This window comes from Plecotus auritus, assembly GCF_963455305.1.
Source record: "Plecotus auritus genome assembly, chromosome: 3".
NCBI classification, from domain to species: Eukaryota; Metazoa; Chordata; class Mammalia; order Chiroptera; family Vespertilionidae; genus Plecotus; species Plecotus auritus.
In genome coordinates, this window is record NC_137772.1 from 135,703,775 (window position 1) to 135,730,089 (window position 26,315).

Consider the following 26,315-nt stretch of genomic DNA (forward strand, 5'->3'; position numbering starts at 1 on the left):
AGCCAGTTTGTTTGGTGTTTGTTTGTTTTTTAATAATCTTCTGGAGCTGATCTTTAAGGTATCTAGATTTTCTCTGAATGAAACAAAAGAATATTTGCAACATGACACACTGGCTGACAAAGCATGATGCTTCCAGCATCACTCAAGTGAAATCAAAGTAAATTAGAAATAAATCAGAAGTTAAAAATAAAAGCCGTGCCCTTAAAAAGTGGAAAACTGAACTCTACTAATTCTAAGAGAGAAAAACAGAAACACAGTTTTGGATGGTTGGTGTCCCCTAGTCTCCCCAAATCTGTCAATGGCTGCATCTCTGTTCCAAGCCCTAGAAAGCACTGCTATTGTTTTAAAAACGCAGTTCTAGGTACAATAGCTTCTGTTTGCTGCTTCAATTACAACTTCCTTATCAGTCATTGAGAAATGAGGGAAACCCCAAATGATAATTAGTATTTCAAGTTTGTAATCTTTTGAACTTTGCCCTAATTCAAACCCAATTCCAACTGTCTGTGGGTCTCCCCAGCATTCCCATTTGATCTGCCTGCACCATTTCCGGACCCGTTCCGTGTGCAAAAATGACTTAGAGGTATTCTGCACTTACTAAGTTTTAACAATACCCCCCACCCCTCAAAAAAATTGCTCGGATTCCTAATCTGCAGGTCCCTCCAAGCTGATGGGAAAAGCACATGGCCCGCACGAAAAGAGCACAACCGCGAGTGAGGAAAGAGTCCCCTCTTCTTAACGCTACCAAAACTTCAACTTTGCCCCAAACGTAAGCTTTTAGGATCCCGAGATGTTGTAAGCCTGCAAGGTTTGCCAGAATTTTTTTTTTTTCCATTCCTTTCTCCTTTCAGATGCCGAGGAACTCCAGCTAGCCGCGCACAGCGCAGGACAGCCCTTGAAAGACCTCCTGAAGGGCCGCGCTCAGCCGGGGCTCCGCGGCAGCCGCCGCGCGGCGATCTTTTAGTCCCTGGACTCGGCCGCCAAGATTCTCAGCAGCGGCGGATGCTCCGCCCGGGAGCCGGATGCAGCAGAAGCTGCGGGCAGCGCTGCGCCCACTCGCCGCCCTGCACCCGCGGAAAGGAAGGCGCCAGGAGCTTTCTCCAGCTCGGGTGCCGACCCCAGCCGTTGAGCAGCGCGGAAAACAGTTAAAGGTTCTAGCGCCCTAAGGGGCAATTTCCAAGGAGCCCTTGTCGCGCGCTCCTTCAGGCCCGAGTCTCTCAAGAACCACTTTCCTTTCACATTCCCCGGAATCCATCCTCTCCGCGGTCCCCTGCTCTGAGGCGGGGACGGGAAGGAGGGGACGTTTCTCCATCTCATTCTTTGCTTCCCTAGCTCGTCCCCACCTCCCAGCTGCGCTCCCCGCCAGCATAGGCCCCCGCCGTGTCTTTGGGGAGGCGCCCCCTCTCGCACGCGTGGCTGCCGTTCCGCTCCCTACCTGTTTGACTGAGCTCCCGCAAGGCCTTCGCCAGACGCGCCGCCTCCGGGGACGGCTCCTCCGCGGATCCCGCGGTCCCCCACTGGCTCCGCGTCCCTTCCGCGCCATTCCCGGAGGGCTCGACGCACCGCAGGGTCATGAGCAAAGGGTCACCACAGCAAACACTGGTGGCGGCCCGAGCAGGGGTCAGGGAAGGGCAGGAGTCCTTCCTGGAAGTCAGTGGGAACCCCAAAACACGTCCCTGCGGAGTATCCAAAATGGTGGTGGAGGGGGAGGGGGTGGGGAGCTGCTGGTTCTTCCTCCCCAGGTCCTGGTGGACAGATGGCAAAGTCCCCCGCAGGCGCGGTCACCCACAGTTTGCCTGCAAAGAGAAAGAGTAGGGTTGGGTCAGTCGGAACTGGACCCCTGGCTGGGGTGTGGGTGGGGAGACAGCGACGTGGAAAATCCCGGGGACTCCTCCGCGTCTATGCTCCTGCACCATTTAACCCCAAGCATCCAGGCCCAGCTCGAGAGACAGAAGGATTGAGAGAGCCGGGATCCGACACGCCAGAGTTGAAAAGAGGGAGGGGTGGGGGGAGGGGGCGGGAGAGACAGGATGAGGGTGGGGAACCGGGTGTCTTCCCGCCCAGGGCAGCTCGCGGAAATCGCAGGCAAGGAGAATGGAAGAGCAAAGAGTCACCTGCAGGCACAGTGGTAAAATATGCCCTAGTCAAGGGCAAGAGGAAAAACTGTTTAAAGGCAAGAACAGGAGAGCTCTCAAAATTGCACTCCTATCTCACACTCCGCACAGCCCGGAGAGCCCCAGGAGAAAGTGCCGGCACAAACCCGGTTCCCCGCCCTACGGCGCCACGGGGCTCCCAGGGCCGGAGCCACCCGCCTGGGGCGCCGAGGTGCTCGAGTAGCCGCATCCCTAGCCCGGAGGAGGCCTAGCTCTCCTCCCTCCTCTTCGGGCAAGGGTGGGGAGCGCCGCCGGGGCCGTGGCGGCCGCTCCCGGAGCCCGGCTGCTGCTGCTGCTGCTGCTGCTGCTGCTGTAGCCGCCGTGGGCGCTGTCGAGGAATCCACCCGAGCGCGCAGCCCGCAGCCTTCGCGGGGGTCGGGGCCCGGGCCCGGGCCCGGGCAGAGCAGGCGGCAGCGGGAGCCGCTGGACCTGCAAGGCAACCAAAGCTGAGCCCTTACCTCGGCCTCGGCCGCCGTCTCGGCACCCGGCAGCCTCCCCAGCGGACCTGGGGCGGGGAAGCTGGGAAGGACCCCAGAAAGGAGGGGTATCCGCCGAGTTTTCCCTGTTGACTTTTAATTTGGGAACGAGATGCCCGGGGATGTGACGAGACCTGCCGCGGCGGCCGGAGTTCTCAGCTCGGCGGGCAAACACTAGCCCCGGGGATCATCGCCTGGAACCCCCGGGCTCCGACACCCGCTTCTGGGCTCGCACCCCCCTCCCTACCTCCCCGGGCAGCTGCAGGGTTTCCCTTCGGCTGCGACCAAGGAGGTGGGAAGGACAGAGGGAGGAGTAATGAGCCAAGGCGGGAGGCAGGAGAGTGGAAAGGAGCGGGAGTTCAGGTTATTAGGAGGATTATTAATTTGGATGGCAGTTTAGGAGAGAAAAAACACTCTGGAGACTTCCCGACGCCGGGAAGGAAACGGAGAAAGCCGGCAGTAGTGCCCGGCAGCGGGGCAGAACCGCAGCTCGGACTCTCTGCCCCAGGAGGCTCTAAACTGCGGAAGCCAAGGCCGCCCGGCGCTCGCGGCGGTGCCCCGGTGCCCCGGTGCCCTCCCCAGCCACCCTGCTGAGGCGGAGCCTTCGGGCTCCCCGGACCTGTACCTGCCGCCAGCCCCGGCCCGAGCTCCTCCGGCGTCTCGACTGCGGGCACAGAGGATCCTGAGGCGCGGCGCCCGGAGCCCGGGTGCGCACTGTCCGCGGCCCGCGCTGCGCCAGTGGCGGCGGGAGAGGAGGCTCATGCTTCAGGGGAAGCCCAAGACCCGCGAGCCGCGGCGGCGGCAAGACTTGGCAAGAGTTAACGTCTATCCCCGGAGCGACGTGTGCGCGCGACTCCCCAGCCCCACGCACCTCCGGAGCTCCCCACCTCCCTCCTCTGTACGCGCTCCGAGCGCCCCGCCCGACTGCTGCGGAGGCCGCTTTCCAGGAACTTTCCAGGAATTCGCCCCACGTGACCGCGGCCCCGGCTACAGCTTCAAAAAGGCTAGAGCGCTACTGCGCAGGCTTCAGGGGAGGCGGGCTCTGGGCGCTCGGGAGTGGGGCCGCGCGGTGCGGCTGTCTGGGAACCCGACCCCCACACTCCTGGTGGTTCGGGGACGCGCAGAACACTCCGGCCACCATCACCCCCGCTTTGGCGGCCAGAACCTGTCCCCCTGCGGTGCCAGGGGTGAGCCGGGATCGAGCGAATAACAGACATCCTCGCCCCTCGGCGGGTATTTCTCTTTCTTATCCCCTCTGTCCCTTCACGCGACACTGCAGGCCGCGCATTTTGTGAGCTGCGCGCCAGAGAGATGGGGGGTGGGGGGGCGGCGAAAAGGCCCCTCCCGGCAAGGCACTTGAATGAGGTGGGGCGGTCCCTTTCCAGCCCAGCGCTGGGTGCCCACGCCCAACAGCCGGAGGGAGCCGGCCGGAGGCGGTGCCCTCGGCTCGGGTCCTAGAAGGCATCCAGCGGCTCCTTAGGCGGCGCTGGCCGCTCTCGGTTCCCTCCCCCGGGCGGTCTCTAGCACCTGCCTGGCCGAGTTCCTCCCCTCCAGTCCGCTCCACAGTCTCCTTCCTGCAGCCGGGCAGCTCACCTGAGCGGACTGTCCGGGGGGCTCTCTTACGCGCGCGCCTGGGTGGTGCTGGGCGATGAGCCTCGATTCCAGCAATCCGCAGAGCGCGAGTCTCTGCGATTTCCTGCAGGGCTGGCGCCCAGGGACCGGGAATTCAGAAAGATCCTGTCACTTCTTCCCTGCTCGGGGACCCTTCACCTCCTCCCACCCGGTTGGAGGTCACCTGGCCTCAGTTGGAACTCATCTCCTTGCCTGCACGCCCGCCCCCGAAATGTGACCTACTTTTTAAAAACCATTAACATTCACGGGAAACCCGGATCCAAAATCTCGATAACCATTTTTCTTTGAAATACCATTCTATTGCATCACTGCTCAAAAGCTTGAAAGGTCAATGGTCACTTTTAGTTGAAGCGGTGGCTATGGGGAAATTGGGCGAGGAAGGGGGGAGGTGCGGGGAGGCGCGGCTCACAAACCTTGCCTGGTGCTCCCTCTGCTGGCTCTGGGAGGAAGCATAAGCCCGCTCCCCACCTTCCCCCTCGGGAGTCTGGGGCGGTAGTTTTCTCGGGGTTTTTTTACTGCTTTTGAGTAAATAAACTACGCAAATGATTGGTAGGTGAGCCCGTGAAGGGTGAGGAATTTCCAAGCTAACAAGGGATTTCTCCAAGATGGAGTCGTGTGCATGGAATCATGTTGGTTTGTTTTTTATTGAGTCTTTGATGTGGAGGGCAGAGCTAATTGAACCCTAATTAAAATCCTCTATAAAGTAACTGAAGACTCGCACTGGTCGGGTCTTTTAGACCCTCAGCCATTTCTATAAAATTAAGGGACTGGACTCTAGTTCCCGGTGAGGGACTAGGATGAATGCACAAATCAGATTCCATGTAGAGGTCGTGTGCAGTCTGAGACCCAGAACCTTGGAGAACCACTGCAATCTGCCAGGGTTCACCATGTTCTAAGTTATTCCATATGGCTTCTTCCTTGGTAGAGAACCCTAGAGGTAGGGTGTACTCTCTTCTGTCGTTTAAATTAAACGGTAATTTTTTTTAAAGTTTAAGGATAAAATAAATTTCTATTTGTCAATTAAAATGAATCTGCCAGCAACCCTTCTTAATGGGCTTTCCTGTTGCCTCTTAACACATGCTTTTCCCTCTTCTGCTGTTCCGTCTTCCTGGAGTGCCCTTCCCCAGATTGGGTGCATGGCCAGCTCTCATCATTCAAGTCCCAGCTCATCTTCACCTCCAGAGAGAGTCATTATCCACAAAAGTTCCAATAAACACAATACCAGCTGTAGGAGCACCAAAGTGTACAAAGTAGGATTTTTTATTTTTGTTTCTGAAATGTTTCTCTGCACTTTGTTGGCCTTTTTAAGTTGCCTCTTGGGAAAAATGCTTATGGGATCATGTTAAGTAAAAAAAAAAAAAAAGGGTGAAATTGTATCTATTTCAAGCTTTTACAACATTATAAAATTCTGTTTGCATGTGAGCAAAAACAGAAGGGAATGTGGAAAAATTAAAGCAGCTGTTTTTAAGATGGCAGAATATGGGTGAATTTTTTTTTTTGACAGACAACGGTTTAGTTTTTATTTCATAATCATAAACTTAACTCTGCAATCCAGCTAGACTGGGAAGGGGAAGGAAATTATGGAACCCAATGAACTGGCAAGAGCACAGAGGTTATGGAACATTCCAAGCAGCTGGGGGTGAAGGGCGCTCTCCTGAGCGACAGAGGAACCGTCAGGTGGGAAGATAAAGCCCCAGTCAAATTCATCAGAGCTGTCCACAGTCAGCAATGGTGATCTTCTTGCTGGTCTTGCCATTCCTGGACCCAAAGCGCTCCATGGCCGTCACAATATCCATGCCCTCTTTCACCTGGCCGAAGACCACGTGCTTGCCATCCAACCACTCGGTCTTGGCAGTGCAGATGGAAAACTGGGAGCCGTTTGTGTTAGGCCCAGCATTTGCCATGGACAGGATGCCAGGGCCTGTATGTTTCAGGATGAAGTTCTCGTCCTCAAATTTCTCCCCATAGATGGACTTGCCGCCTGTGCCATTATGGCGTGTGAAGTCACCGCCCTGGCACATAAATCCCGGAATAATTCTGTGAAAGCAGGAGCCTTTGTAACTGAATCCTCTCTCCCCAGTGCTCAGCGCACGGAAGTTTTCTGCGGTCTTTGGAACTTGGTCTGCAAACAACTCGAAGGAGACGCGGCCCAAGGGCTCGCCATCGACAGCGATGTCGAATAACACGGTAGGGTTCACCATGGCTGATCACGAGCGGCTTCGGAGTGGCGGCGTCTGCCTGGGTGAATTTTTAAATTTGATTTTTCTTAATACTGTTCTAGTATTTTTTATAGTCATCATTTCCCCAAAATTGCACATAGACCAGTGTCTTCAATTACTCTAAGGGAATAGAATTAATTTGCAGAGCTTGTAACTCCAGTCCCGATGGACCTCTCTCCTGAACTCCAGACCTGCCACTCCCATCACTTTTGAATGTCAAACAGGCATCTCCAGTTTAACATGTCCCAAACTAAGTCCTGATAACCCCTTAAAACAACACTTCTTAAAAAAAAAAAAGTGTTCCTCCTTCAATCTTCCACATCTCTGAAAATGTCAATTCCAGTCTTCGGTTGCTCAGGTCAAAAACCTTAGTCATCCTTGATTGCTCCTTCTCACACACCCCAGATCCCACCCGTTACACAATCCTTTGACTCTTGACTTCACAATAAACCCAGATTTGAAGCACTTGCTGCATCACCACCCACAAGTCCAAGCCACCCCATTTCTGCCTGACTTACTGCTGCAGCCTCCCTCCTGGCATCCTTGTTCCCCTTCCATCTGTGTACTCCTGACAAGAGCAGTAAGAATGATCATGTTTAAACTAAGTCATTTCATGTCCCTCCTCTGCTCCAACCCAAATGGCTGCATCACACCAGAGTGAAAGACAAAATCCTAAGATCCACTGGAGAATCCTACAAGATCCGGTCCCATTTGCCTCTGATCTCACCTCTTCCTGCTGTGTTCCTGGATCACTCTGTCCAAGTCACATTGGACTCCTTGCTATTTCTAAAATATGCTGCTCTTTCTACTTCCTCAAGGCCTTCATCTATGCTGTTCCCCTACCTATCATGTTCTTCCTGTCAGATATCTGCATGGTGTACTTCCTCAGATTTTTACTCAGTGTCACCTTCTTAGTGAGACCTTGCCTGATCCCTCTATTCAGAATCGACCCTCCCACAAACACTTGTCTCTCTCCCCTGGTGTAGTTTTTCCCTTAACACTGATCACTATCTAACCTAGTTTATATTTTATTTATTAGTGTGGTTTCCTGTCTTTCTACCCCACTAGAATGTAAACTTCATGAGGACATGTATTTACCTTTGCATTGTTCACAGATGCATCTTAGCACCTTGAATAGTTCCCAGCATTTGGTAGGCAATCCACATAATTGTTGAATGAATGGATGGATGTTTTAGCAGCATAACTTTAACGTTAAACTGCCTGGGCATAAATCCTTACTCTGCCACTGCTTGCTACATATTGATCTTTGACAAATTAGCCTCTTTCAGAGATAATAATGAAAATTACCTTTATACTGTTGTTGTGAAAATTAAATGAGATAATCTATGAGAAATGCTTTGGTACTCAGCAAATAATAAAGATGAACTGTTATTTCAACTATCATCATTTTACTCTCAATGAGTTTGGATTTTTTTTTTCTCCCTGTAAATACGATAATCGTGTACTTGTCTATATGAAGCTCAACAGTCACCCTCCTGAGACTGCCTGAGAACCTCTTGTAGTTCATTCCCTGGAGCTCGTTTTCAGGTCTAAATTTGTAGGGTTACAAAGTGATTTCATTTGTTTCTAGATGTTCAGAAACATCTGTTCTGTTCAGTGGGGTAGGAGGTGCATGCTGCTATGGTGAACTCATTATGCATGAGGGAAGGGGGAGGGATTTTCACAACACTGGAGAGTTTCTTCTGTTGCCTGCACTGAGAAATTGCCAAGCCTTAAAAATCCCCTCTATGTGCCAAACCCGAACTGGACATTCTTGGTTTTGCAATGCAGATGTTCTAATACTGCAATTGACAAGTGCTCCACACAGCTTCTGCCAAGTTGCAGAAAGAGTTTTTTAGTTTTTGTTTTGAGGATGGGGGAGCTATAAGATGATCCTTGACTGTTGTGTCTGAAGCACTTGTGGGGAGAAGGTATGCTTTTAAGTGACCACCATCACTTCCATTTATTTATTTATTTATTTATTTATTTATTTATTTATTTATTTAAATTTTAGAGGAGGGGCCTGGCTGGTTTGGCTCAGTGGATAGAGCATCGCACTGTGGCCTGAAGGGTCCCGGGTTTGATTCCAGTCAGGGCCACATGCCTGGGTTGTGGGCTCGATCCCCAGTAGGGGGAGTGCAAGAGGCAGCCAATCAATGATTCTCTCTCATCATTGATGTTTCTATGTCTACTTCTCCCTTCCTCTCTGAAATCAATAAAAAAATATTTTAAAAAATGAATAAATTTTACAGGAAGGGAGAGAGAGAGAGAAACATCAATGATGAGAGAGAATCATTGATCAGCTGCCTCCTGCATGCCCCCTCCTGGGGATTAAGCCCACAACCCAGGCATATGCCCTGACAGGGAATCAAACTGTGACCCCCTGGTTCACAGACTGATACTCAACCACTGAGCCATACTGGCTGGGCATCATCACTTCCTTTTAGATTTTGCCATTTCATCATTACCACCACTACACACACACACACACACACACACACACACACACACACACACACACACAAACACACACTTACACACACATGCATACCATTTTCAGCCTCCCAGTGATTCTAGGACCTACTCTTCTGGGGAGCATGTGATCCAGATTAGCCAAAAAGAAGACCCCATGCCCCTGGACACAGGGGTCTGTCCAGTATCAAAGCCCAAGAAAAATTTTTAGGGTTTGATGTATGCACTGCAAGAGAAGCAATCCCTTCCCTTCTGAGACAATGAGTAGTAATGATCATGCAACCAACTCTTCTACCAGTTGGAGAATGCCTGTCAAAGAATGAAGGCAAGAGGGAAAAAAATGGCGGCAGAATAGACAAACGTGTCCCGAGCCTTGTCCCAGAGCAGATAGAAGGAACAGCTGAGGGTCGCATGGGGAGTTTCTGTTGGAGAGTTAAGGGACAGCTTTACTCCAGGAGAAGGTGGGGACTGCAGGACAGGGGTACCCTGACTGGGCAGCCCTCACTGCTGCTGGGTGCCCTCCCGGAGCCACCGGCTCGGACGCGGAGACCGTGCCATCTTGAAGGGGAAAGTGGATGTTATCCGAAGCCTGAAAATCTACAACTGCAAACCCCAGAGCACCAGTCCCCAATTGGCGCAAACACGCGGATTCAGAGGAGCTCTACACTCCACAACGGAAAGGTCAGATTTCACCTGGGATAAGGTGAGGTTTCTGGTCCCGGCAGGATAGAGAAACGCGTGCACTGCAGGAGCTGGAGGACCGGGGAAGTCTGCACCTAGAAAAATCCGTGGCTGTTGGGGCTGGCGTGATCCGTGAATGTGGAAGGGGGTCCTCAGAGCTGCTAACAGAGGGGATCTCTAAAAAGCAACTCATTTTGATCTGACGCAGGACAGCCTAAAAATTTTGGGAGAGTGCTGGCTGCTTGGACACAAGGGGGAAAACGGGATGGCGCAGACTTGGGCGCAGAACCGGAGTTCGCACACTTGCGCTTTTTCCTCTTTGAATCCTTGCTTCTGATTACTGAGCCCGATACATAGGATCACCCAGTTGGGGACACCCTAGGAGACTGCAGGGGAAAGTTGTTTTTCTGGAACCTGGGGATCAGAGCGGGGAGTGACCGTCGGAGAACCAGCTCTGGGGCAGCCCACTCCCACAAACCGGTATTGACTGCCACAGGGAAAGTAGGATCTAAGCACAGGCTAGAGAGGACCTATAGACCTGGAGGTCAATCCAGAAACACTGCCACCCAGGGGCTGAATCACAAATTGACTCTTGTGTAATCCTATCTAATAAAAGAGTAATATGCAAATTAACCATCACTCCACCACACCCACAAGCCAATCAGGAGGGAATATGCAAATAAACCCAACCAAGATGGCTACGGCCACAGAGAGCAGGAGGGAGGCTTGGGTTTCCCCGGCAATGGAGGAAGCCAAGCTTTCCGCCTGCCCTTGCCGGCCTAGGCCTCCACTCAAGGCTACAAAGTTTCATGATAGAAGATACATAAACCCAAATAGAAATGGCGGCAGCCAGGGAGCTGGAAAGAGCAGGAGGCTAGGGTTGCCCTTGGTGATGGAGGAAGCCAAGCTTTCCGCACACCCTGGCTGGCCCAGGCCTCGCTTAAGGCTACAAAGTTTCAATTATAGAAGATACATAAATCCCAACAGAAATGGCTGCTGCCACAGAGCAAGCAGAAGGCTTGGTTCCGCTCCAGGCTACAAAGTTTCAATTGTAGAAGATAAATAAACCCCAGATACCAGGGCCTCCGCTTGGGTGGCCAGGGGGCGTGGCCGGCCTACAAACCACCACAGGCCCCTCGCCCAGGCCACCCCACACCCCAAGGGAAACTCCACCCTGATCTGGGACACCCTTCAAGGCAAACCAGCCGGCCCCCGCCCGTGCACCAGGCCTCTATCCTATCTAATAAAAGAGTAATATGCAGATTGACCATCACTCCAACACATAAGATGGCTGCCCCCATGTGGTCAAAGATCCTGCCCCCATGTGGACACAAGATGGCCACCACAAGATGGCCAGCAGGGGAGGGCAGTTGTGGGCAATCAGGCCAGCAGGGGAGGGCAGTTGGGAGGGACCAGGCCTGCAAGGGGACAATCAAGCCTGCAGGGGAGGGCAGTTAGGGGTGACCAAGCTGGCAGAGGAGGGAAGTTGGGGGCAACCAGGCCTGCAGGGAAAGGCAGTTGGAAGGGACCCAGGCCTGCAGGGGAGAGCAGTTGGGGTGGGGGGGACCAGGCCTGCAGGGGAGGGCAGTTGGGGGGGACCCAGGCCTACAGGGGAGAGCAGTTGGGGGGGACCAGGCCTGCAGGGGAGGGCAGTTAGGGAAAAACAGGCTGGCAGGGGAGCAGTTAGGCATCAATCAGGCTGGCAGGGGAGTGGTTAGGGGGTGATCAGGCTGGCAGACAGAAGCAGTTAGGGGCAATCAGGAAGGCAGGCAGGCGAGCAGTTGGGAGCCAGCAGTCCTGGATTGTGAGAGGGATGTCTGACTGCCCGTTTAGGCCCGATCCCACCGGTATTGGGCCTAAACGGGCAGTCAAACATCCCTTGAGGGGTCCCAGATTGGAGAGGGTGCAGGCTGGGCTGAGGGACACAACCCCCATGCACAAATTTCGTGCACCAGGCCTCTAGTCACAAATAAAGGACTACAAAAAGTAAGACACACTGCCTGCTTAAAAATCAGGACTGGCTTACAACACTGAGGAGCAGTGGAACGCAGGGAACTGTAATACTGTCCTGACTGGGAAACAGGTGTGCCAAACAGAACAATAGAAGAAGTGAATGACCTTCACTACTGCACTTTTTATTTCTATTTTTTTTATTTTTTATTTTTTTTCATTTTTTTTATTTTTCACCTTTTACTTAAGAAACTAATTTTTTTCTTTTTTCCTCACTTAATTTTACCTTTTTAGTTATTACATTTTTACTTTCAATCAGTGTTATTACTACTACTATTTTACCTTTTTTAAAAAAAGTGTCATTTTATTTTCTCTTTATTTGACTTTGAGATTAGTGTTCTACATTCTATTTTCATCTTTCCCTTACAATCATTCTACTCTATCTCAACTCTACCTTTCTGCCATCACTCTCTGCCTAACTTTTTCCCTTTTGGTGTCCTGTTTCTCTTACCCTTTTCCTGCTTTAGATTTTCCCTATCCTTTCTTTTTACCCCCTGTTAAAATTTCACCCTACTTATATATCTAATTTCCAATCCCCTGCTCCATATTCATACACACCGCTCTCATCTCTGTCTTCACTATCCAAAAATTTTTTTTTCTCTGCCCTTTTGTTGTTGTTTGCTTGAATGTTGATTATATCGATTTTTATGCTTGTTTATGAGATTGTTTTGCTTATTCTTTTTTTTGTTTTGTTTATTTGTTTGCTTTGTTTTTGTTTGTTTTTTGCATCTGTTTTTCCCTCGCCTCTCTTGATATTAGTTGTTGTTTGTAGTTTGTATTCATCTCCAGGTACTTGTTGCTGGCATTTGCTGGGATTAGTGGCTGTTCTATGGAGTATTCTCCTTATATATATAGTTTGTTCCCTTTTTCTTTCTTATTCTCTTTCTTTTCTTTCATACTTTCTTTTCCTTTTCCCAATTTCATTTTGGCACTCTGTTCTTTTTTTTTTTCTCCTCCTCTTTCTCTCCTATCCCCTAATTGGCCTTTCTCTGATGGTCACCTTTATTTGGGGTTATTAATATCGGGAATACATTTCTGTTCAGTGCCTTCTGTGTTGTACCTGGTTGTGTTGTATTTTGTGCCTTTAAATCAACGCAGGAGAGAGAGAACTACATAACCAGACATCCAGAGAAGAGAGACCATGGGGAGACAAAGACACAGCCTGCATATGAAAGAAAAGCAGGCATCACCAGAAAAGGAAGTAAATGAAATGGAGGCAATCAACCTGCCAGAGAAAGAATTCAGAGAAATGGTCATAAGGTGGCTGAAAAGAATGGAAGACAAATTCGAAATATAAGTAAGAACCAAGAGGAAATGAAGAAGAACCAAGGAGAAATGAAAAATGACATCGCTGCTGTAAAGGACTCAATAGAAAGCATCAAGAGTAGACTAGAAGAAGCAGAGGACCGCATCAGTGAGCTAGAAGACAGGGTAGGAAAAAATACCCAAGCAGAGCAGCTTCTAGAAAAAAAATTTAAAAGCAGGAGGAGAGTCTAAAGGAAATTTGGGACAACACAAAACAAAACAACATCCGCATAATAGGGGTTCCAGAAGAAGAGGAAACTGAGCAAGGAATAGAAAACCTGTTTGAAGAAATAATGACAGAAAACTTCCCTGATACAGGGAATAAAAACCCCACACAAATCCAAGAAACTCACAGATTCCCAAGCAAAATGAAACCCAAAAGACCAACACCAAGGCACATTATAATTAAATTGGTAAACACCAACGACAAAGTAAGAATCTTAAAAGCGGCCAGAGAGAGACAGAAAGTTACATACAAAGGAACCCCCATCAGACGAGCAAATGATTTCTCAACAGAAACTCATCAGGCCAGAAGGGAATGGAATGAAATATATAAAGTCATGCAAAGGAAGGGTCTGAATCCAAGAATACTGTACCCAGCAAGGCTATCAATCAAAATTGAAGGGGAAATCAGGAGCTTCACAGACAAAAAAGGACTAAGGGAATTTATTACCACCAAACCAGCAATGCAAGAAATGCTAAAGCGTCTGCTGTAAAAAATAAAAAAGAAATAGGAAGCGAAGAAGGAACACAGGGGTAAAGAATAAAAATAGGGACAAATAAGTACCTATCAATAATAACTTTAAATGTAAATGGATTAAATGCCCCAATCAAAAGACATAGGGTAACGGATTGGATAAGAAAACAAAACCCATATATCTGCTGTCTACAAGAAACTCACCTCAGAAAAACAGACGCACACAGACTGAGGGTGAAGGGATGGAAAAAGGTTTTTCAGGCAAATGGAAATGAAAAAAAAGCTGGGGTAGCAATACTTAAATCTGACAAATTCGATCTCAACGTGAAGGATGTAACAAGAGATAAGGAAGGCCATTTCATAATACTAAAGGGAGCAACCCAACAAGAATAACTCTGGTAAACATATATGCACCCAATACAGCAGCACCCAAATACATAAAAAAAAAAACCTTCTGGAGGATATCAAAGGAGAGATTGACAGCAATACAATCATAGTAGGAGACTTTAATACCCCACTATCACCATTGGACAAATCCTCTAAACAAAAAATCAGCAAAGAAACATCAATCCTAAATGACTCACTAGACCAGATGGAATTAATTGACATCTTCAGAATATTTCACCCCAAAGCCACAGAATATACATTCTTCTCAAGTGCACATGGGTCATTTTCAAAGATAGACCATATGTTGGGACATAGGCAAAGTCTCTTCAAATTCAAGAAGATAGAAATCATATCAAGCATCATCTCAGATCACAGTGGCATAAAACTGGAAATCAACTACAATAAAAACAATCCAAAAAAATCAAACACATGGAGACTAAACAGCAAGCTATTAAACAATGACTGTGTTACCAGAGAGATCAAGGAAGAAATAAAAAACATCATGGCAACAAATGACAATGAAAAAACTACAATCCAAAACCTATGGGACACAGCGAAAGCAGTCTTGAGAGGGAAGTTCATAGCTCTACAAGCCTACTGCAAAAAAAAAAGAAACAATGGTAATAAATTACCTAACCCTACAACTCAAAGAGTTAGAAAAAGAGCAACAAGAAAAGCCCAGTGTAAGCAGAAGGAAGGAAATAATAAAGATAAGAGCGGAGATAAATGACATAGAGACCAAAGAAACAATACAAAAGATCAACAAAACCAAGAGCTGGTTATTTGAAAGGATAAACAAGATTGATGAACCTCTAGCCAGGCTCACCAAGAAGCAAAGAGAGAGGACCCAAATAAACAAAATCAGAAATGAAAGAGGTGAAATAAAAACAAACCCCACCGAAATACAAAGGATTGTTTAAAAAATACTATGGACAACTCTATTCCAACAAACTGGAGGAAACGGACATATTCCTAGAAAAATATAACCTTCCAAAACTCAATCAGGAAGAATCTAAACAGCTCAATATGCCAGTAACTATGGAAGAAATTGAAGCAGTCATCAAAAAGCTTCCATCAAACAAAAGCCCGGGGACAGACAGCTTCACAGGAGAGTTTTACCAAACATTCAAGGAAGAACTGAAACCTATCCTCCTCAGACTATTCCAAAAAATTCAAGAGGAAGGAACACTTCCAAGCTCCTTCTATGAAGCCAGCATCACCCTAATACCAAAACCAGATAAAGACAACACAATGAAAGAGAATTATAGGCCAATATCCCTCATGAACATAGATGCCAAAATCCTCAACATAATTCTAGCAAATTGGATCCTGCAATACATCAGAAAGATCATACACCATGACCAAGTAGGATTTATCCCAGGAATGCAAGGATGGTACAATATCCGCAAATCAATAAACGTGATACATCACATAAACAAATTGAGACATAAAAATCACATAGTCGTATCAATTGATGCAGAAAAAGCATTTGATAAAATCCCACACCCTTTCTTGATAAAAACTCTCTACAAGGTGGGAATAGAAGGATCATACCTCAACATAATAAAAGCTATATATGATAAACCCACAGCTAACATCATACTCAATGGGCAAAAACTAAAACCATTTCCCCTAAGAACAGGAACAAGACAGGGATGCCCACTCTCACCACTCCTGTTTGACATAGTACTGGAAGTATTAGCCATTGCAATTAGACAAGAAGAAGAAATAAAAGGCATCCAAATTGGAAAAGAAGAAGTAAAGCTGTCCTTATTTGCAGATGACATGATATTATACATAAAAAACCCGAAAGACTCCATCAAAAAACTAATAGACTTAATGAATGAATTTGGCAAGGCAGCAGGATACACAATTAACGCCAAGAAATCTATGGCATTTCTATACACCAATAGTGAACTTACAGAAAGAGAGACTAAAAAAGCAATCCCATTTACCATCGCACCAAAAAAATTAAGATACCTAGGAATAAACTTAACTAAGGAGGTAAAAGACCTATATGCGGAAAACTACAGGACACTGAAAAAAGAGATAGAGGAAGACGTAAACAGATGGAAGAACATACCATGTTCATGGATTGGGAGAATCAACATCATTAAAATGTCCATACTACCCAAAGAAATCTATAGATTCAATGCACTCCCCAATAAAATACCAACGGCATATTTCACAGACCTAGAAAGAACTCTCCAAAAATTCATCTGGAATAAAAAAAGACCCCGAATAGCCTCAGCAATCCTGAGAAAGAAGAACAAAGAAGGTAGGATCTCAATACCAGATTTCAAGCTGTATTACAAAGCCACTGTTCTCAAAACTGCCTGGTACTGGCACAAGAACAGACATATAGATCAGTGGAATAGAATAGAGAACCCAGCCCTAACCGGTTTGGCTCAGTGGATAGAGCGTCGGCCTGCAGACTCAAGGGTCCCAGGTTCGATTCCGGTCAAGGGCATGTACCTGGGTTGCGGGCACATCCCCAGTAGGGGGCGTGCAGGAGGCAGCTAATCGATGTCTCTCTCTCATCGATGTTTCTAACTTTCTATCCCTCTCTCTTCCTCTCTGTAAAAAAATCAATAAAATATATTAAAAAAAAAAAAAAGAATAGAGAACCCAGAAATCAACCCAAATCACTACGCTCAATTAATATTTGACAAAGGAGGCATGAACATACAATGGAGTCAAGACAGTCTCTTCAATAAATGGTGTTGGGAAAATTGGACAGATCCATGCAAAAAAATGAAACTAGACCACCAACTTACACCATACACAAAAATAAACTCAAAATGGATAAAGGACTTAAACATAAGACAGGAAACCATAAAAATACTGGAGGAATCCACAGGCAGAAAAATCTCTGACATATGCTGACGCAATTACTTCACTGATACTGCTCCTAGGGCAATGGAAACTAAAGAGAAAAAACAAATGGGACTACATCAAAATAAAAAGCTTTTGCACAGCAAAGGAGACCATCAATAAAACAACAAGAAAGCCCACTGCATGGGAGAACATATTTGCCAATGATATCAACGATAAGGGTTTAATCTCCAACATTTACAGGGAACTCATGCAGTTTAACAAAAAGAAGATAAACAACCCAATCAAAAAATGGTCAACTGATCTAAATAGACACCTTTTGAAAGAAGACAGAAGGAAGGCCAAGAGACATATGAAAACCTGCTCAAAGTCACTAATCATCAGAGAGATGCAAATCAAAACCACAATGTGGTACCATCTCACACCTGTCAGAATGGCTATTTGTCAACAAATCAACAAATGACAAGTGCTGGCGAGGATGCGGAGAAATAGGAACCCTCGTCCACTGCTGGTGGGAATGCAGACTGGTGCAGCCACTGTGGAGAACAGTATGGAGTTTCCTCAAAAAACTAAAAATGGAACTCCCATTTGACCCAGTGATCCCACTTCTAGGAATATATCCCAAGAAACTAGAAACACGAATCAGAAAGAATATATGCACCCCTATGTTTATAGCAGCACAATTCAACATAGCTAAGATTTGGAAACAGCCTAAGTGCCCATCAGCAGATGAGTGGATTAAAAAACTGTGGTATATCTACACAATGGAATACTACCCTGTGGTAAAAAAGGAGTTCTTACCATTTGCAACAACATGGATAGAGCTGGAGAGCATTATACTAAGTGAAATAAGCCAGGCAGAGAAAGATAAATATCACATGATCTCACTCATTTGTGGAATATAATGAACAACATAAACTGATGAACAAAAATAGATCCAGAGACAGAGAAACATCAATCAGAATGTCAAACCTCAGGGAAGGTAGGGGAGGGTGGGGGTAAGGGGGAGAGATCAACCAAAGGACTTATATGCATGCATGTAAGCCTAATCTATGGACACAGACAACAGGGGGATGGGGGCATGAATGGGAGGTGGGGGGTAATGGGGGAATAAGGACACATATGTAATACCTTAATCAATAAAGAAATTAAAAAATAATAATAATAATATTGAATGTAAACTATAATTAAAAAAAAAAAAGAATGAAGGCAAGAGAAAAGAGTAGAAGTTCTAGTGACGTGGGGGAGGGGTAATTCCTGAGCACTTGAATCCAACATGACTGAAGCTGTTCTACCCTTGGGCTTCTCAGATATGGCAGACAATTAGCTTATTTTTTCCCAGCCAGGTTTGATTTGGATTTCTGTGCCTTGCAATCAAAGACACTCTCATGGGGTGTAGTGGGTTGGATGTGGAGGGACCCAGGGGAAGGAAATGGAATGGAGAATTGAGAAGACAAAGAAGAGAGATACCTTGTATTTAATGAGAATCACTTACTTTTCCTCTGGTGCTTCTCAGTACCAGTTCCCTTTTACAATGTCCTTCTTGCTCCATCCCCATCATGGAGGACATTCACCAGTGGACAAAGGAGGAGGAGGAGGAGCCTATGCCACTGGCTTCTATGCTCTGGGTTAGGGTTGGGGGAGGAGCCAGGCAGATGGCTTTCCCCTAGACTTTTGGGACCCAGGAACCTGGGAGATGGCCATGCCCTTGGTCTTTCCTCCCTCAGACTTTGAGGGAAATCATATTCTAGGACAGTGGTTGTTAATGTTAAGTCACAGATCTCTCAGAAATTCTGGTAAAATCTGTAGACCAGAGCTCACAAACCACCTGCCTATGGGTTAAATGAGACCCCCCACCCCCACCCCAGAGTGCTTTGGTTAGTATGCCGGGATTCTAAAAATCTGAAGATTGAGATCCTAAGATCTCTCAACACCGGGTCCCATCCCTCAAGGCTGTGATCAGCTGCAGCAGAGTGGTGGCTGCCGCTTGGGAAGGTGCAGTCACCACAGCCCTCACCATCCTCTGTGGTCTCCCCAACACTGACCACTACTTGCCATGGCTGACACCCCTGCATTGTTGTTTTTCCTAGGCGGGGAAGTCTCTACAAGGAGTGAGGAAATAAAAGATAGACCCAAAAGACTGCATATTTCAAGACAAATGGAAAGAAGTTATTTCTCTGCGGAAGTGAAGCATATTTAATAGGCAAGTGTGGCCGGGTTCTCCCACCTGACCTATTTCATTTTTTTATACTCTGGCCCTGCAGGCTCCATCTAAGACTTCTCTACAGAAAAGTGTTCTGGAGGCACAGATTCAGCGGTTAATTGCAACCTGAAGCCTGACTCTGAATTCCCAGGGGCCTGTTGACCTCAGATGAGATCCTAAGGGTGGGTGGTTTCCATTAATGTACTGAGAGATGAAGGTCTGCCTGCAGCATTGTGTGGGATTCTCTTTTTTTTTTTGGAACTGGTCCATCTAGACCAGGGGTGGGGAACCTGTTTTCTGTCAAGGGCCATTTGGATATGTATAACATCATTCCCATGCCATACAAAATTATCAAATTAGCCTGCTTTATTTAGTCAAACATTTAATTAACTCACCCCTATTATGATGGCTGGAATGGCTTCTCTTTGGTAAGGCATGTGATGTTAGCTGGTATTGATGATGATACTACTTGCCACTGCTTTTCCAGGTTTGCTTCGGTCAGTCTGGGGCGCAGTAGTCTCTTTGCGATAATAAGTTTTAAAAAGAATGGCTCGCAGCAGTAAGGTGTTCGGAACACAGATGCATATTTCAGTGCATGTCTTTTCAGAGTGGGAAATTCATCATTGCTTATGTAATGTTTATGGAACTCAAGCAGTGGAAGGTTGTTGTACCTAGCTTTCGGCTCATCATTGCTTTGTAGCTGAATGATTTCGTGTTGTAGGTTATTAGGCATTATTGGTTCCACATTGAACAATGTAGCAAAGATGTTCAATCCCATTTGTTTACTTTTCACATCCTTGAATCTTTCCTTAAATGCCTCAGTTAGTTTCACACATTCACTCAAAATTAAGGCTTTTGTCCTTCCAGAGTGGGGAATGCACCAAGTTACTCCTTTCGAGTTGCACTTTCCACAGCCTTAATTTAGCTTCAAATGACTTCACGTTTGAAAGCAGGGAGCTGAGAAGCTGGTTGGGACCTGCAGCTTGACATTCAGCTCTGAGAGGTACTTGGTAATGTCCACCATGAATGCTAGATCACACAGCCACCTGCTATCACTGAGTTCCCTGGCAGGTTTTCCCTTCATCTCCATGAACTGCCAGAAACCGATTATTGTCTCACTAATTAGAAAGGTGTGGACAAGGAACCCGGAAGGCTGGTCAACCTTGAAGCTCTGAAAGGTCAGAGCCAACCACTCCCTATCTAATTGAGACAATGGTAGCTGAAGCAACTTCCACACCAAATAATCATGTAAATCCTTACTGATAAGATAATCTGCCTGTTACTGGAATTGCCTGCCTAAGGACAATGGGTGTATCCCAAACCTGAATAAAAGGGATGGCAAGGCTGAAGCAAAGCGTAGTCCTCCCACTAGAGTTGGGCTTCCGCCTGGCCCCCATTTCCCAAATTAATATTTTTCTAGTCTCTTTCATTTGTGTTCGGCCTACTCCAGAACCCTAAACCACGCCGGACGTGAAAGGGGTTCCCACAATGAACTGCTTGACTTCATCCCATCTCATGAACATGTTCCCGTGACTCAGCCGCTACACTTCACAGTGATAAACAAGATCACCGTACTCAGACTCAAGATCATTCAGCAACTCCTTAAACAGGTGGCTGTTGAACCCTCTGCTTTTGACAAAATTTATGCATGACACTACTGTTGCCATCACATTGTTGAGCCGCAATGACTGTGCACAAAGATTTCCTTGGTGTATGTTGCAGTGGCATACAATTTAATTACTTGAATCAAAACTGAGATGATTCAGTTCTTTCTTGACAAATGCAATTAACCCTTTTTGCGAGTCAATCATGGCTGGAGCTCCATCTGTTGTAAGGCCACTTAACTTTTCAAATGTTAGCTCAAATTTTTTCATTGATAAAACAAGTCTCTCAAACAAATCCTCTCCTCTTGTAGTGCCATGCGTGGCTTCCAGTGACAGCAGCTCCTCTCGCATGTCAAACTCTGCAGTTATCCCATGAATGAAAACAGCCAGTTGGGCAGTATTTGTTATGTCCGTTGTCTCATCACAAGCCAGAGAGAAAAATTGGAATTCTCCTGCAGAATCCTTCAGTATTTTTTCAATATCTTGTGTTAAGTCTGTAATCTGATCTGAGATGGTTCTCTGAGAAAACTAACACTCTGAACAATTTTACTTTGTCTGGTGCTAATAGCGCAGCAGCAGCCACCATACACCCTTTCACAAACTCTCCGTCTACGTGAGGCCTCAACTTCTTTGCCATTAGCTCACTCACTACATAACACGTCTGAATAAGGTTGTCTCTGTCACAACGAGGCCTAGTGAAAGTGGCTTGTTGCGATTCCAAACTCCGCTGAAGAGCACTGGCTTAATCCAGATGCATTTAGCCTCCGAATTCACTGAGTTTAGCATGTTTTGAGCTGTAGTGATGCTCCAGATCGGCTATTTTCATTATTGCTAACACATCGCCACAAACTAGGCACACAGGTTTGCCTTTGACTTCAACAAAAAAATAATCTTTTGTCCATTTCTCTTGGAAAGATCAACACTCTGCACCAAGTTTTCTTTTCTTTGTAGTCACCATTTGTAGGATGTCACACCACTTAAGTTTTAATAACTATCCAGTGTGTTTGTCACCAGCGATGCAATTATTTTGCTTTGATTGCTGTTCTAATCCTGCATCTTGAATTTGGAACATATCCAACAAACATATAATTGACTCGTGAGGTTTTTTTTTTGTGTACTGTAATTTCCTTAATCTTTATCTGAGATTCAGTTTTTGTGAAGATTATTGATCATGGATGTATGGATAAGGGTTGGATTGGAGTTATATCTGTGTCAACAAAAAGTCAACAACATGGTTGTCAATCATTTGAGGCAAGGTCATCTATTTTCCAAGGATTCATCTCATCACATCTCCTCTCATCATCACCAGATTGCTATAGTTTCGCCACGGTGTGTTAACACTTTTGCAACGTGTGTACTCCCAGCCTGTCTGGCACTGACTGTCTTCTGAGTTTATTACCACCAAACCAGCACTGCTAAAGGGATGTTGTAAGAAGAAATGAGAGAGAAATAAAGAGATAGTGAGGAACACAAGCATAAAGAATGAAAATGGCACACTAGCTGATTTTGCTCAGTGGATAGAGCAGCCGTGGGCAAACTATGGCCCACGGGCCGGATCCGGCCCGTTCGGCTGTTCTATCCGGCCCGCGGAGCCGAAAGAGCAGAGGGTTCTCTTGCTCTCCCCTCCGCTCCTTCACCAGCAGCAGTGTTAACATGGCAACGTCGGGAAACACGGCCGCAGCTCCTTCTTCTGAGTGGGCGGATTTATATCCGCCCATTCAGTAGAAGGAACAACCTCTCAATCTTCCAGAGGCTCCTTGTAATGCCCACGGACACGTCCCCCGACATCACCCTGGGAATGCGTAGACATGTTGTCGTGGTGATGTAGGGAGACACGCCCCTGGAGAGCACAGTATCAGAGCTTTTCTGAGGTAAGATTAAGAGCTCTACTCAAACACAATTTTTTCCTGTTCCCACATTCTGTACATCACAATGACTTGTTAATAAAACAACAAAGACTTTCAGCTTTTAGTCACTTCAACTGGTGGCCTGTCCTTTGTCACAAAACCCTGAAACAGCACCAGAAGAGGTGCAACTGGAACTCATCGATCTTCAGTCTGACTTTGTCCTAAAGGAGAAATTCAGCTCTCTTGAACTAAGAGACTTTTATGCTTCACTTAATGAAGCCACTTTTCCAAACATCCGGAGGATGGCACAGAAGATACTGGTGCTGTTTGGGTCAACCTATGTTTGTGAGCAGACATTTAGCATCATGAACATCAACAAAGCCCCTCACAGATCCAGCTTAACTGACGAACACCTCAGATCTATCCTGAGAATAGCCACAACAAAACTAACTCCAGACTTTGATGCATTAGCTAAAAAAGGAGACCAACAACACTGTTCCCACTGAAGTTGATGTTTTAAAGACCAAAAACCTTTCATCCCAGTCTACATTGCCATCTACATCTACGTCCCGGGCATAATTTGGAAGTTGCACTAAAGAAAATGTTTAATTTACTGTTTACACATTTTGTTCTTTTCTATTTGTTTTAGTTTTAAATTATTTTATTATATTTAAGTTTAATTTGAAAGGCTTTTGTACCTTTCCTTTGTTAGGCAATTTTATTTTGCCTTTGCCATCTTCAATATAAGGTATGTTATTGTGCTATGATTCCTCCATTTTTTGAAGTTTCAAATTATAATAATTAGTGTTTACATTCTTCTTGTTAAAATGTTTGAAATGAATAAAACTATTGAAATAAAAAAAAAAAAAGACCGTACCCTTTTATGTAATGATGTTTACTTTGAATTTATATTAGTTCACACAAACACTCCATCCATGCTTTTATTCCGGCCCTCTGGTCCAGTTTAAGAACCCATTGTGGCCCTTGAGTCAAAAAGTTTGCCCACCCCTGGGATAGAGAGTCATCCCACAGACTGAAAGGTCCTGGGTTCGATACAGGTCAAGGGCACGTACCTTAGCTGCAGGCTCGTTCCCAAGCTCTTGGTGAGAGGTGTGCTAGAGGCAACCAATCAATGTGACTCTCTCACATCAATGTTTCTCTCTCTCCCTCCCTTCGTCTCTCTCTAAAAATCAAGAAAAATATCCTTAGGTAAGGATTAACAACAACAACAAAAGAATAAAAATGGCAACAAATAAGTAACCATCAAGAAGAACATTAAATGTAAATGACTTAAATGCTCCAATCAAAAGACTTAGTATAGCTCAGTGGTCGGCAAACTGCGGCTCGCGAGCCACATGTGGCTCTTTGGCCCCTTGAGTGTGGCTCTTCCACAAAATACCACAGCCTAGGCGAGTCTATTTTGAAGGAGTGGCGTTAGAAGACGTTTAAGTTTAAAAAATTTGGCTCTCAAAAGAAATTTCAATCGTTGTACTGTTGATATTTGGCTCTGTTGACTAATGAGTTTGCCGACCACTGGTATAGCTGAATGAAAAAGAAAACATGACCCATATATATGCTGTCTATAAGAGACCCACCTCAGAACAAATGACACACTCGGGATGAGAATGAAGGGATTGAAAACATTTTTCATGCAAATGGAAATGAGAAAGGACAGGGGTAGCAATACTCATATCTGACAAAATAGACTTCAAAATGAAGGCTATAACAAGACAATGAGGACACTTCATAATACTGAAGGGATTGATACAATAATATGATATAACCCGATAAACATATATTCCCCCATATAGTTGGGGAATTTAAGCACCACCAGATATTCTAGACAAACAAAATTAAAAAGGAAAAATGACCCTAAATGACACACTAGATAAAATGGATTTAATTGATATTTACAGAACATTTTACCCCAAGCTGCAGAATATATATTCTTTTCAAGTGCACATGGAATATTCTCAAAGGCAGACCACATGTTAGGACACAAACTAAGTTTCTACAAATTCAAGAAGATTGAAATCATACCAAGCATCTTCTCAGATCACAATGGTATGAAACTAGAGATCAATTACAATAAAAACACCCCAAAGCATTCAAACACATGAGGCTAAATAGCCTGTTATTAAACAATGAATGGTCATCGAGATCAAAGAAATAAAAAACGTCCTGGAAACAAATGAAAATGAACACACAAACACCCAAAATCTATGGAACACAACAAAAGCAATCCTAAGAGGGAAGTTCATAGTACTACAGGCCTACCTCAAAGAACAAGAAAAATTTCTAATAAACTAACCCTACAACTTAAAGAATTAGAAAGAGAACAAAAAGAAAAGCCCAGAGTAAGTAGAAGGAAGGAAATAGTAGAGATTAGAGCAGCAATAAATGACACAGAAACTAAAAACAAAACAAAACAAAAAACAATACAGAAGATCAATGAAACCAGGAGCTGGTTCTTTGAAAAGATAAACAAGATTGATGAACCTTTAGCTAGACAATCAAGAAACAAAGAGAGGGGACCCAAATAAATAGAATCAGAAGTGAAAGCAGTGAAGTAACAACTGACACCACAGATATATAAAGGATTGTAAGAAAATACTTTGGCCGAAACCGGTTTGGCTCAGTGGATAGAGCGTCGGCCTGCGGACTGAAGGGTCCCGGGTTCGATTCCGGTCAAGGGCATGTACCTTGGTTGCGGGCACATCCCCAGTGGGAGGTGTGCAGGAGGCAGCTGATCGATGTTTCTCTCTCATCGATGTTTCTAGCTTTCTATCCCTCTCCTTTCCTCTCTGTAAAATACCAATAAAATATATTAAAAAAAAAAAAAAAGAAAATACTTTGAACAACTATATGCCAACAAATGGATGAAATGGACAAATTCCTAGAAAAATACAACCTTCCAAAACTGAATCAGGAAGAATCAGAAAACCTGAATAGGCTGATAACAAATGATGAAATTGAAGCAGTAATAAAAAATTTAAAAAAAAGCCTTGCCCTGGAGGGCTTCACAGGGACGTTTTATCAAATAAAGAACTAACATCTATCATCCTCAAACTATTCCAAAGAATCAAGAGGAAGAAACACTTCTAAGCTCTTTCTATGGAGCCAGCATTATCCTAATTCCAAAACTAGATAAAGAAACTACAAGAAAGAAAATTATAGGCCAATATCCCTGATGAAAATAGATGCTAAAATCCTCAACAACATATTAGCAAATCGGATCCAGCAATATATTTAAAAGATCATACACCATGACCAAATGAGATTTATTCCAGGGATGCAAGGCTCATACAATATAAGCAAATCAATAAATGTGATGCATCTCATAAACAAACTGAAAGACCAAAATGACATGATTATATCAACAGATGCAGAAAAAACACTCAACAAAATCCAACACTCATTTTTTAAAAATATGTTTTTATTGATATCAGAGAGGAAGGAAGAGGGAGAGAGATATAGAAACATCGATGATGAAAGAATCATTGATCAGGAGAAACCAAGATGGCGGCATAAGTAAACACCTAAACTGCTGCCTCGCACAACAATTTCAAAACTACAACTAAAAGACAAAACGGACATCATCCAGAACCACAGGAAGGCTGGCTGAGTGGAAATTCTACAACTAGAAGGAAAGAGAAAAGCACACTGAGACTCAGAGGAGCTACAGGAGGTAGAGGTACTGAGACACATGCGCAGAGAGGACTGGCAACTGTGCGCAGCTGGCTTTCTCAAGCGAAAAGGAGACAAAAGCTACCGACTGTGTTGAACTCCAGTTCCGG

At 45.6% G+C, this 26,315-nt stretch overlaps 2 protein-coding genes across 20 annotated transcripts in view; both read right to left on the reverse strand.

Moving 5' to 3' along the window:
- SOCS2 (suppressor of cytokine signaling 2) overlaps positions 1-26,315 on the reverse strand; it is a 105,401-nt gene that overhangs the window by 47,514 nt on the left and 31,572 nt on the right. For 5 of the 17 annotated variants that reach the window (XR_013960101.1, XR_013960103.1, XR_013960106.1 and 2 more), the window contains exons 1-2: positions 3,252-3,874; positions 1,433-1,793 (exon numbers count right to left, since the gene is read on the reverse strand). Coding sequence is in view for 11 of the 17 variants with exons in the window: in XM_080659737.1 (XP_080515863.1) it covers positions 1,433-1,571 (139 nt within the window). In the remaining 6 variants the exon portion in view is untranslated. Of the gene's footprint in view, positions 1-1,432; positions 1,794-2,257; positions 2,580-2,608; positions 4,076-4,219; positions 4,569-26,315 lie in introns of those variants that run through there. The other 12 variants (XR_013960102.1, XM_080659738.1, XM_080659736.1 and 9 more) reach the window with 11 other exon arrangements.
- LOC308243895 (peptidyl-prolyl cis-trans isomerase A-like) overlaps positions 5,747-26,315 on the reverse strand; it is a 52,141-nt gene continuing 31,572 nt past the window's right edge. Inside the window, exons 1-2 of one of the 3 annotated variants that reach the window (XM_080659753.1) lie at positions 19,463-19,747; positions 5,747-6,492 (exon numbers count right to left, since the gene is read on the reverse strand). In XM_080659753.1, coding sequence (XP_080515879.1) covers positions 5,965-6,459 — 495 coding nt within the window. In that variant the 5' untranslated portion in view covers positions 6,460-6,492; positions 19,463-19,747 and the 3' untranslated portion in view covers positions 5,747-5,964. Of the gene's footprint in view, positions 6,497-19,462; positions 19,748-26,315 lie in introns of those variants that run through there. The other 2 variants (XM_080659751.1, XM_080659752.1) reach the window with 2 other exon arrangements.